Source organism: Pristis pectinata, chromosome 9 (assembly GCF_009764475.1).
Source record: "Pristis pectinata isolate sPriPec2 chromosome 9, sPriPec2.1.pri, whole genome shotgun sequence".
Taxonomy (NCBI): Eukaryota; Metazoa; Chordata; class Chondrichthyes; order Rhinopristiformes; family Pristidae; genus Pristis; species Pristis pectinata.
The window spans coordinates 31,830,301-31,843,138 of record NC_067413.1 but is presented as its reverse complement, the minus strand read 5'-3'; the positions used below and the strand labels follow the sequence as shown (position 1 = coordinate 31,843,138).

Here is a 12,838-nt window from a genome sequence, read left to right as displayed (position 1 = left end):
GTGATGGTGCTGCAAATAAGCTTTTCATTGCACCTGTGCGTACATGTACTTGTGAATATGAAAATAAATTTGACTTTGACTTTGTTGATGACAGCGTTGCTGTGTTGGGAAGCTGGTGTGAACAACTGTCTTCCACCTAGTGCTCCTATAGTAATGAAACAGTGATCTCAGCCCCAAGTGAACCACCGAGGCAATGTGCAGGGGCTGACACTGAGGGCTGGTGTCGGGTGGGCAGGGAAGAGTGGTGAGGCTGTCCAGAGCTGACCTGTGGGACTTGGGGGCTACACCCTGGCCAACATGGTGACTGTGGGCCATTGCTGGGGATGGGCAGCACCTGTTCCACATGTGGACATGACAACCCGGATCCTACAGTCTCTCTCATCACCCCCCCTTGGATGTAATGGAAGCTGATGTCCTCCTCTCTCTCTGTCTGGCTGCACAGCTCTCCCCAGCCCAGAGATATCTCCACAGTAGCAAGCTCAACAACCAGCTGCGTACAGGGCAGGGCTTCACATCAGGTTTCACAGGGCAGCATGGTAGAGCCAAGTTGTTTAGAGTACCAGGGTTACACACCTGTCAGTGTCCAGACAGCAGGGCAGAGAGTGCTACAGCAAATCAGTGCTCTCTAGGGTAGCACCAAGCACACCTCCAGTTCAAGTCGCTTAACTTGAACGGGAGGTGACCACCTAATCGATCACGCAAACCAGCCTCCCCTCTGTTAACTCTGTCTACACTTCCTGCTGCCTCAGGAAAGCAGCCAATGTAATCAATGACCTCTCTCACCCCCATCATTCTCTCCTCCCCCCTCCCATCAGGCAGAAGATACAAAAGCTTGAAAACTCATACCACCAGACTCAGAGACAGCTTCTATCCCATTGTTATAAGACTCTTGAACAGACGTCTTGTACAATAAAGATGAACTCTCAATCCCTCAATCTACCTCGTCATGGCCCTTGCACTTTGTCTACATGCACCACACCTTCTCTGTAGCTGCAACACCATATTCTGCATTCTGTTTTCCTTTTTGCTACCTCGATGTACCTATGTATGGAATGATCTGTCTAGATGTCACGTATACAAAAGCTTTTCACTGTATCTCAGTACATGCAACAATAATAAACCAATTCCAATTACCAAATCTTGGGATTTACCATGACTACCACCTCCACACTTTCCTCCACACTAGGTGATAAATGAGGGATTAGCTACGTCAGCACAACATTGTGGGCTGAAGGGCCTGTTCTGTGCTGTACTGTTCTATGTTCTATTGACTAGTGTGAGGTTCATTGTGGCTGTTTTTCTAAAGGCAGGACTCAGAGTTTCTACTGAATCAGAAAATTGTACTCATTTTCAGAGACGTTACTGTGCCCCCACCATGTTGTCACACAAGTCCCTTTGCATATCTGCAGATGTAAAATTGTCTGTGAGCCCGTGCCTTGGGACAGCATGTTAAATGTGTTTGTTTGTTTAAATTGGTATTAATAGTTTTCAATCTGCTTAAGGGTGGCAATCAGCTGGAAGTGAGTCCATCACACTAAATCAGCACATGTTACAGCTTTCCTAACTCCAAACTCCCCACTCTAAATACACCCCAGCCCTGCCACTGGCCCCCACTCTCACCTTCACCCTCCCCACCACCATCACGGTGCCCCCAGCCCCAGCATTCTTAGGTTTCAGATATGTAGATCCAACCTATTTAATTTTACTGAGAACACTCTCTCATTAATTACATACCTACTGTAGTTGGACGAAGAGTGGTTGTAGTAGCTGGTGTTGTGACTATCCGCTGAACTGCAATTTAGAAATAAAGTTAAGATTAATTTTAAAACATATGGCACCATTTGGAGTAAAATCTTGTATTTACCTCTTTATGTGGATCTGAGTTTTCCCCAGCTGAATAAATTTATGTTAATTCGATGAACACAGAGACTGTGTCTAATTGTTTCCTGAAATGGGCTATAAGGAGTTTCCTTGTCACTCTGCTAGGCTGGATCACTTTTTCCTAACTTAATCCTGGAGAAAAACAGCAACAGGCAGCTCTGAGACTCTGATGAACATACATCTGGAGATCCCTCCTCACATCCCCTCCAGCTTTAGATTCATAGATCCACAGTTATACAGCTCAGAAACAGGCTCTTCAGCCCAGTTCGTCCATGCTGACCAAAATGTCCATCTAAGCTAGTCCCCGTTACCTGCATTTGGCCCACATCCCTCTGAAGCCTTATTATCCATCAACCTGTCCAAATGTCTTTTAAATATTGTAATTGTATCCGGTTCTATCACTTCCTCTGGCAGCTCACTCCATATACCCACCACCCTGTGTGAAAAGTTTGTCTCTCAGATCCCCTTTAAATCTTTCCTCTCTCACCTTAAATCTTTGACCTCTAGTTTTAGACTCTATCCTGAGAAAAAAAAACTGCAACTATCTAACCTATCTACACCTGCATCATTTTATAAACCTCTGTAAGTTCATTCCTCACCTTCCTTCACTCCAGAAAACAAGTCCCAGCCTGTCCAGTCTCCCTTTATAACTCAGAACCTCCCGTCCAGGCAACATCCTTGTGAATCTTTTCTGCATCCTCTAATCACATCCTTACCATGCTCCTGACCAGCTTGCTATCCACTGTGAACAAGGCTGGCCATACCCTGCTGCCCATGTCCTTCGCATTACCCAAACCCAGTCCTGTTCACCCAGCATACACTGTGCTCACCAATCTATGCTACTTACCAGAACAGCAATGCCTGGATTTTACAATTCTTAGTCTGCCTTTTTAATCCCTCCGTAACCTCACACCACTGCAACTCTTTCCACCCACCTCCACCTCACCCACCCCACAAAACCTCTGGGAGCTGTGTACTGATCCCACTCCTGCACATCACCACATCACTACTAGACACCCCAAACCTCTCACCTCACTGGTTCTTGCCCTCTACTTCACTGACCCTGCTTTCAGTCACTTATCCCAATTTCTCTTTAGATCAATTATATCAATTTTTATTTGAAACCCGTGAAGTTCCTTGAGATGCTTTATTGTGTTAAAGGTGCTTTATGAAGACAAATCGTCTTCGTCGATATTATGCAGCCATCAGATTCTATTGTCTTAGTAGCCAGCAGCAGAACTTATACTGTCATTATACATATATCACTATATATGTGCAAATTGAACAGGATACTTTAGCATGGTGTCAGCTTACGTGTAGTTTCAAGGACAGTAACAACTTCACTTTCCGCCTCATCGCTGTATATTGCGGAGAGAGACACTTCGTATTCCGTCCCAGGCAATAAATCATCAAGAATTACCGTGTCTGTATCCCCACTGAACACAAACTATAAAGTAAAAGATACCCTGGTAAGGGAAGCATTTTTACGTCACATAAGGAGATTTAAATTACCTGTAATTTACTTTCACAAACAGAATTAAACAATAGTTCTGTCTCAGATCTTATTGTTGGCATTAATATCTATCAGTCAAACGTTTAACACGAATGGATACTGAAGGATTCTTGGCCTTTGAGTGACCCAACTCTCTCTAAATTTGTGATGAAATTATTGGGGCTATTTTATATTTATTTCTTTTCACTACAAGTACAGGGTCAATGAAAAGGATTTAAAGGGGAACACCAACCATGTTTATACATTTCTATATCACCATTGTTCCAAATAGTTGACAAGCTTTATGCTCTTGTTATTATGGGAAAAATAAGGGGCAATTAGCTGATGAACATTTTATTTGTGGAGAGGTATTTGCTTCAGGATGGCAAATGCTTCTATCCCACGGTTGAACAGACCTCCTGTATGATAAGATGAATTCTTGACGTCACAATCTACCTCATTATGGCCCTTACATCTTACTGGCTGCCTGCACTTTCTCTGTAACTGTAACACTTTATTCTGCATTCTGTTATTGCTTTTCCCTTGTACTACCTCGATATACTGATATTGTGAAAAGATCTGTATGGATGGTAGGCAAAACAAAGTTTTTCACTGTACCTCAGTACATGTGACAATAATAAACCAATTACCATTTATAGATATGGGGATGTTCATTTTGTCCATTTTGAATCTCTGCCTACTGATGTTTATTTGCATTGACCAATAAAAGTGAAAAGGGTCAACATGTCAGAGGCAGCACTGACTCACTCTGGCCTCTTTTATATGGTTAATCACAGCTGATTCTTCCCCTCCCGCCTTATGTCAGATTTTCCAATATTCACAGAAGTTCCATAGTGCCTTGCACCTGGGATAGTTTTTGCCAACATGTAACTCAAAGGTGTGCATTTATATTGCCTCTTTCACAGCCTCAGGATCTCCCAGATCTCTCACAGTCAAGTTTAGTCACTGTTGTAATGCAGGAAATGTAGCAGCCAATTTGTACACAACAAGCTGCCACAAACTGCAGTGAGATACTGGTCAGAAAACCTGCTTAGGTTTAATTAGTTGAAGAAAAAAAATACTCTTCTCTATTCCAAAATAATTCCATGGTATGGTGTCAATCCACCTGAGAAGACAGATGGGTGTCAGTTCATTCAGAGCACTCCCTCAGTCCTGCACTGGAGTGTCAGCCTGGGAGTATATGTTAGTCCTTCAAGTGAGATGAACCCATAGACAGGAGGAGCCACAGTTTATGCATTTACTCCCTGAATTATCATTGCTTCTTGACACATCATGCTTTACCTCTTTTGCCTCTTCACCACTCAAGGGAGTGCATGCCAGTCTATACAAGGTAACATCATCAGCAGCATGTTTCCAGCTAACTCTGAACTTGTCCACAGAAACATCACTGACCCTTAAGGACAAAGGCTTTGGGACATTCTCTGAATAAACAAGGAAATAAATAGGAAGGTATTAGGACTTCAAATTCATTTGAATTTATAAACTGAATCATTAACTTGGGATACAAAGTGAGCAAGAGGCACAGAACAGCGGAGACATAGAGACAGCTTCTCCGACTTACTTGTGGTAAAACTGCCTGTCAGTGGGTCTGACTGCCCCTCATCATAGATTGAAAACACTGCGACTGTGTACTCTGTAAGTGATGTCAGGTTTCTTAAGAAAATCGTTGTCGAATCTTCAACTTCAACCTAAGGGCAATAAATAAAAGGAATCTCCAGTAAATCCAACAGATAAATCAAGAGAATCTTCTTTTGCAGAGAGCAGAGAGAATGTGGAACAGGGAGCTTTCAAGGTCAATTGCAGAGATAAATTTAAGAGGAAGGTGGATAAACACACAAGGGAAACATAAGTAATAATGTACATTGAAATAATGATCTTGGGAGTAACCTGATAGAGATTATTAAGAATATTGAAGGGTTTGATAAGGTAGATGGAGAGGTGATGCTTTGAGCTGTAGGGGAGTTCAGAACTAGAGGTGTTAAGAACTTAAACTGGAGCAGGAGTCGGCCATTCAACCCTCAGCCTGTGCCTGCATCAAGATCAACACTGACATCCACTTCAATACAGGAGTCAAGAGAGAATTCAGGAGAAACCTTTGTCCAGGGGGCAATCAGGATTTCATTTTATCCATCCCTAAACATCTGAGCAGGGCAGTATTTAATATCATTCCCTACTTGTCCCTGAACTGATTGTCTCCCCCAGTTGTTTCAGAGGGCAGTTAGAAGTCAACTTCATTGTTGTGAGTCTGGAGTTATATAGGGACCATACGGGTAGGATGGCAGATTTCCCTCCCTGGAAGGCATTAGTGAACCCAAAGGGGTTCTATAACAATCCTGTGGTTTCCTTTACTGAAATTAAATTCCCCAGCTGCTGTGGTGGGATTTGAACTCCTGTTCCTGGATCAAGAGTCCAGGCCTCAAATGACAAGGGAGGAGGACAATCAGTCCATGTTGTCTCCCAGCAGAGCAAACCCATCAGTCCCACTCCTTATTTCCCTGTAACCTATTATCTCTCCCACATCCATGAACTCCCTCCGGCTTCTACCATTCAACCGCACACTAGGGATAACTTACAGTGGACAATTAACCGACCAACCCACACGCCCTTGGGATGTGGGAGAAAACCAGAGCACCTGGAGGGAAACCCACATGGTCACAGGAAAAACCTGCAAACTCCACACAGACAGCGCCCAAAGTCAGGATCGAACCTGGGTTGCTGGAGCTGCAAGTCAGCAGCGTTCCTCTCTGCACTACCGTGCTGACCTTAGTCACGTGACCATAGTGTTAGTGGGCCATATCATATGCTAATCATGGACTGAGACACAAGAGGCTACAATGCTGGAGCAACAAAAACAGATGCTGGAGGAACTCAATGGGTCAAGCAGCATCTGTAGAGGGAAATGGATAGTCAACATTTTTATTGCCCATCCACAATATAACCCAGGGGTTTGTAAGGCTACATTAGGTTGGGTTTGGGAGATGCAATCACTTATAAACTGAGATGTAGCAAGGAGAGCAGGTTTCTGGCCACAAAGGGTTAAGCTGGGTTTTCAGCCCCTATCCAATAGCTACACAGTCATGTTACGTGTTACCTGGGCTAGGAGAAACAAATTAACACGTACTGGGTGAGGGCAATGCACAAAGCAATTTCTCTCCCCAGTCTGTATTCAATGATGAGGCTGTCTGATTTTCCCTATGAGTGAGCTGTTGTGTATCACCAGATGCTGAAAGGCCTGGATAGAGTGGACATGGACAGGATGTTTCCATTAGTTGGAGAGTCAAGGATCCAAGGGCACAGCCTCAGAATAAAGGGATGTCCCTTTAAAACTGAGATGAGGAGGAATTTCTTCAGCCAGAGGGTGGTGAATCTGTGGAATCCGGTGCCACAGAGGGCCATGAAGACCAAGTCACAAGGGGTATTTAAGGCAGGGATTGATAGGTTTTTGATTGGTGAGGGGATTACGGGTCACGGGGATAAGGCAGGAGAATGGGGAGGAGAGAGAAAAAAAAATCAGCCATGACTGAATGGCAGAGGAGACTCAATGGGCCGAATGGCCTAACTCTGCTCCTATATCTTATGGTCACTCGCCACACTTACCTCATGCATTGCAGCCCCGTCAGTTTTCACATACATGACACGATAACCCAGAGCCTTCTTTGATCCTGCTTCCCAGCTGACCCTGCCTGTGCTGTGCCCGATTTCGGAGAACTGGAGGTTCTTGGGAGGTGTAAGTGGCACTGAATAAAGAAAATAAAACATTTATTTGAAAAATAATGTAGGGGAATCCATTTACAGGTTCACAGAGAGACACAGCACAGGAACAGACCCTTGGCCTAAGTCCACACTGACAATCAATACTAATCTGACACTCATCCCTTTTATTCTTCACTATCAACAAAGACTTTACGCAAATGCCCCTATTTCTGATCAATGCATTAAATCTCAGCTAAATAGGTAGTGGACCCAAGAATGCCTGCACATTCAAATTCTCTCATTGCTGCCAATATTTTTTTACTATTCTGGATCCTCCCACAAGTTGCCCAAGATTCATAAAGTTAGCACAGAAATAGGTCCTTCAGCCCATTGAGTCCATACTGACCATCAACTAGCTGTTTACACAGAGCTTACATTAATCCAACATTCCCATCAACTCCCCCCATATTCTACTACTCACCTACACACTAGGGGCAATTTATAGTGTCCAATTGAGCTCTCAAACTTTTGGGATGTGGGAGGAAACCAACATGATCAGGGAAGAGTGTGCAAACTCCACAATTGTAAAGACAATTTTGTAAATAATTTCTTAACATTTTCTACAATAGGCTTTCACCAAATATTGAAAATTACATTCAATCCATGAGACACGTTCTGCAGCTTACTTACTGTGCAACAAGGCCGGCTAGCCGACATTGGCTCCGAGTTAAGCTATGATTCAGTTTCAAAATTCCCATCCTGATTTTCAAACCTCTTTATAGCTTCATCCCTCCAATCTCTGTGAACTCCTCCAGCCCTGCAAGCCTCTGTGACCCTGCAATCCCAGCAAATACCTGGGTTAGGAATAGCATCAATCCATCATTGGTGGCCATGCCTTCAGTTGATCAAGTCTCCAGTTCCGGACTGTCCTTCCTAAACCCCTCTTGTACATTAAAGATGAATCCTTGACCTTACAATCTACATCATTGTGGTCCTTGCACCTTATTGTCTGCCTACACTGTACTTTCTCTGTAACACTATAATCTGCATTCTGTTATTGCTTTTCCCTTGTACTACCTCGATGCACTTATGCATAGATTGATCTGCATGGATGGCTTGCAAAACTAAATTTTTCATTCTATCTCAGTAAATGTGGCAATAATAAATCAATTCTCTTTATCTCTTGGCTGAAGGCACGGCAGCCAGTGGTGGAGTGTTGAAATTTAGAGGTCAGAGTTGGAAGCAGGGCAGAGATCTCAGAGGACTGGTGGGTGGGCTGGATGGGGCAAGGAAAGATTTGGAACTAAGGAAGAGGATTCTGAAATCGAGCCATTGTTTGACCAGGAGTCTGTGCAGGGTGGCATGGAGACAATGAGTGAGCAGGACTTAGGACAAGGGCAGCAGAGATTTAAATGACCTCAGGGTCAGTAGAATGAGGGAGGCCAACCAAGAGTGCCCTAGGACAGTCAAGTCTAGAGGTAACAGCAGGGGTGAGGGCTCCATCACCAGATGAGCTGAGTTAGGGTGCAGCCAAGTAAATGTCACTGAGGAAGAAATGGGTGGATTCACCGATAGACTGAAGCCCATTTCAGGGTCAACTCTGATGCCCAGATGTTGAAATGACTTGAACAGAGCCATCATTAGGACCTACATGTTGTTTCTTGTCCAGTCAGAGGGTCGCTTGCCTCCTCCCCATACATGGCATACACTGTCACAGTATATTCAGTGTTTGGAGACAACCCTTCCAGTTCTATGTCTGTAACGGAATCAGCCACCTTCACCTGCAGAGAAAGAGGAACAGGCTGTTTCTCGATCATATTTCTTGCCATCTCTCTGCCAGTATCAACCTAAACACCACAGGTTCCATAAATGGGGCTCACAGTAGGAAGACATCTCTACAATGCACGTCTCTGAAGATCCCAGCTTGGAGTGAGATCACCCAACACTGACAGAGACCATTCTACAAGTCAATAGAAAGCAGCCAATGAGATCCCAGCTCAACCCTTGTAACCCAGTAATCATTTCTGATGTGCAGACGGACTCTGGGAGAAGGGAGAGTCAGGTACCAAAAGCTGCCTTCAGTGGAGCTTGGTAAACTAAAGTAATTAGAGAAAGATAGAAAGTTAGGAGACACAAGAGGCAGCAGATGCTGCAATCTGGAGCAACAAACAACCTGCTAGAGAAACTCAGCAGGTCGAGCAGCATCTGTAGGAGAAAAGGAAGGGTGCAGATAAAATAGAAAGACAAGATAAAAAGTCACCAAGATAGAAAGGTATATCTGTCTGATCATTAAAGAAAAAATAAATAGTGTTTATTTCATCAGACAAATGGGTGAATCTTGCTACATAAACATGGGACACAAGACAGACTGCAGATGCTAGAAATCTAGAGCAACACACAAAATGCGGGAGGAACTCAGCGGGTCAGGCAGCATCTATGGAGGGAAATGGACAGTCGACTTTAAGTTGATACCCTTCATCAGGACTAGAAAGAAAGAGGGGAGATAGTATAAAAACTTGGGGGAGGGGTGGGGGGTGGTGGGGGAGGGATGGAGCAAGAGCTGGCGGGTGATAGATGGATCCAGGTGAGTGGGGGGGGGGGGTGATAGGCAGGTGAGGAGGAGGAGAGTGGGAATGATGTAAGAAGCTGGGAGGTGATAGGTGGAAGTGACAAAGGGCTGAAGAAGATGGATTCTGATAGGAGAGGATGGTGTACCATGGAATAAAGGGAAGGAGGTGAGATGGGGAACTGGAGGGAGGAATGTGTGGGCGATGGGCAGCTGGAGAGGGCGGGGCAGGGGAAAGAGATGAGGTGATGGGGCTGGTGGGATAAGGGAAAAAGGTGGACAGAGGGGACTTAAACATGGGATTTCTGTTGGCCTGTGAATGCAGTTTTCCAAGCAGGGTTTGAACAAGGAGAAGGCAGCCATTAACAGTAGCAAGAGAGTAGCATCTGAGAGAGGAAGGGAAATGTCAAGGTTTTGAGTCAAAGCCCTGCATCAGGACTCCTTGTTGACAAATCCTTTCCCCTCCCCCCCCACCCCCCCACCACAAATGCTGCTCAACCTGCTGAGTTCCTCTTTGCAGATGGTTTGTTGCTCCAGATTGCAGCATCTGCAGTCTCCTGTGTCTCCAATCTGCTGGAGGAACTCAGCAGGTCAAGCAGCATCTATGGGGAAAAGGAATTGTCAGATTTTTAGGGCCAAGACCCTGCATCAGGAGATCAACCATTAACAGGAACTAATTTAGTCAACTCTACCTCCTTTTCATCAGCCATGTCTCCCCCTGTGAGCGCTGCATAAAGTATCATGTAACCAGAGGCAGATTCAGCAGCCCCCCACTTAACTCTCATGCTATTGTGGGTCACGTCGTAAATATCCAGGTCCGCGGCTGCAGGAAGTGCCACTGTAAGATAAATAAATAAACATTCACACTGGGTAAGCAGCCTCCTTCCAACCTGCTCACTGTTCAGGTAACCTTCTCCTCACTATGGTTCTGCCTCTCTCTACACCCTCTCTCATACTAACACCAATCTCAGTTCGGACATGTTCTACAGGCCCCTCAGCCTTGTTTGGTGGGTAAGCTTCTGATTCTCACTGCCCTGTGTATGAGGAAGGGTTTCCTGACATCACTGCTGACCAGCCCAGCTTGAATGTTAGAGGCACGCCTCTGGAGCCCTCCACCACTATAGGACACAGTTTTGCCCCGTCTGATCTATCAGCTCCTTTCACCATCTTGAAATGCTCAATTAGATCACTCCATAATCTGCTAAATTCAAAATACAAGCCCAGTCTGCCAAAGCTATCCTCTTAATTTAATACTTTCAGTCCCAGGGTTTATACATCCCGCTCCCAGCAGCTCGTTAAAGCTATTCATTCTATTTTAGGTTAAACTTCTGTATAAAGGCCATCTTAGTGTAGGTCATTCAGAGTTAGGAAGATTAACACAGAATGAGGAAGTCCAACATGTCCGAGTCCCATGTTGAACACAATCCACGTCCATGGCGTTCACCATCCTTGGGGAGAAATAAGTAGGGATACCTGAAGATTATCTAGGATGCAGGAGGGATCTCAGACTGGCATCTGCAATGAAGGGCCAGAGCCGGAGGTATAAAACAGCCTGGGATCTGAAGGGAGAAGGTACGCTTGGCAAGATCTTCATTGTGTGGTATAGATTTGGGGATGGATGGTTGCTTTAATTTGAGGAGTTCACTTGCTTTTCCACATCAAATTTCAGCCCCATAGAATTCCCCCGAACAGCTCTACAGCTAACTGACTGCTTTCTGAAGTGTATTCCCTATCGGTATTGGTTTATTATTGTCATACGTACTGAGATACAGTGAAAAGCTTTTGTTTTGCAGGCCATCCAGACAGACCATGCCATACATCAGGGCAGTAAAAAGAAAACAGAATAGAGAATATAGTGTTACAGTTACACAGAAAGTGCAGTGCAGGCAGACAAATAAAGTGCAAGGACCATGACAAGATAGATTGGGAGATCAAGAGTTCAAGGGATCATCTTTTAGTGTATGAGAGGTCCATTCAAGAGTCTGATAACAGTGGGATAGAAGCTGTCCTTGAGTCTGGTGGTACGTGCTCTCGGGCTATTGTGTCTTCTGTCCAACAAGAGAGGGGAGAAGAGAGAATGACTAGGGTGGGAGAGGGCTTTGATTATACCGGCTGCTTTACCGAGGCAGCGGGAAGTGTAGACAGAGTCCTTGGAGGGGAGGTTGGTTTGCGTGATGAACTGAGCTGTGTCCACAACTCTCTGCAATTTCTTGCGGTCTTGGGCAGAGGAGTTGTCATACCAAGCTGTGATGCATCTGGATAGGATGCTTTCTATGTTGCATCTGTAAAAATTGGAGAGTGTCATTGGGGACATGCCAAATTTCCTTAGCCTTCTGAGGAAGTAGAGGTGTTGGTGTGTTTTCTTGGCTATTGCATCCATGAGGCTAGACCAGGACATATTGTTGGTGACTAGGGAAACCTTTCAGCCAATTTTTGCACAGCAAGCTCCCACAAGCAGCAACGTGATACTGACCAGGTTATCAGGCTTGACAATATTGCTTTGAAGGTTAAGTGTTGCCAGGGCACCATGGGAAAGTCTCCTGTGCCCCTTCCATTAGCTTTTGTGAGATCCTTTATGTCCACATAACAGAGCAGAGGGATCTGAATGCCATGTCTCTCCTTCACTACAGCACCACAGACAGTACAGTACAGTACTCCCACAGTGGTGCACAGGGATTGCCAGCCCCACCTACGCAGTGAACTGCCTGCAGTGGGGCTTGAACCCTTCACACTTGAATGGTGATATACCACATCATCGTGTTACATTTAGAATAGTGTCTCAGTCATGCCAAGTACACTGCTGGCTAGCTCTACATTTAATAATAGTTTAAAGAAAGCTTTTAAAGAGCTTACTTTAAGGAAAAAGACAATCTAGAGCAGTAAGGATCAAATTCCTGTTGAAAGCTTGACAGCAGTTCAATCTGCCGATGTCACTGATGCCCAGTTACAGAGTGAGATCATGCTTTGTAAGACTACCCTGCATTTTAAGTTTACACTGGTTAAATGGACAATAATCTAGGACACTGCCTGGATTAGAGGGCGTGACTCACAAAGAGAGGTTGGACAAACTTGGATTGTTTTCTCTGGAGTGGTGGAGGCTGAGGGGAGGCCTGATAGAAGTTTATAAGATTCTGAGAGGCATAGATAGGGTAGACAGTCAGAATCTTTTTCCCATGGTAGAAATG

At 44.8% G+C, this 12,838-nt stretch overlaps 1 protein-coding gene across 7 annotated transcripts in view; it reads right to left on the bottom strand.

The window, feature by feature from the left end:
- Positions 1–12,838, bottom strand: part of col14a1a (collagen, type XIV, alpha 1a) — a 180,246-nt gene that overhangs the window by 76,008 nt on the left and 91,400 nt on the right. For 6 of the 7 annotated variants that reach the window (XM_052023336.1, XM_052023343.1, XM_052023338.1 and 3 more), the window contains 7 exons: positions 10,346–10,491; positions 8,739–8,868; positions 6,992–7,131; positions 4,956–5,082; positions 4,676–4,815; positions 3,196–3,328; positions 1,735–1,791 (listed from right to left, as the gene is read on the bottom strand). In XM_052023336.1, coding sequence (XP_051879296.1) covers positions 1,735–1,791; positions 3,196–3,328; positions 4,676–4,815; positions 4,956–5,082; positions 6,992–7,131; positions 8,739–8,868; positions 10,346–10,491 — 873 coding nt within the window. The remainder of the gene's footprint in view (positions 1–1,734; positions 1,792–3,195; positions 3,329–4,675; positions 4,816–4,955; positions 5,083–6,991; positions 7,132–8,738; positions 8,869–10,345; positions 10,492–12,838) is intronic. The other variant, XM_052023342.1, reaches the window with a different exon arrangement.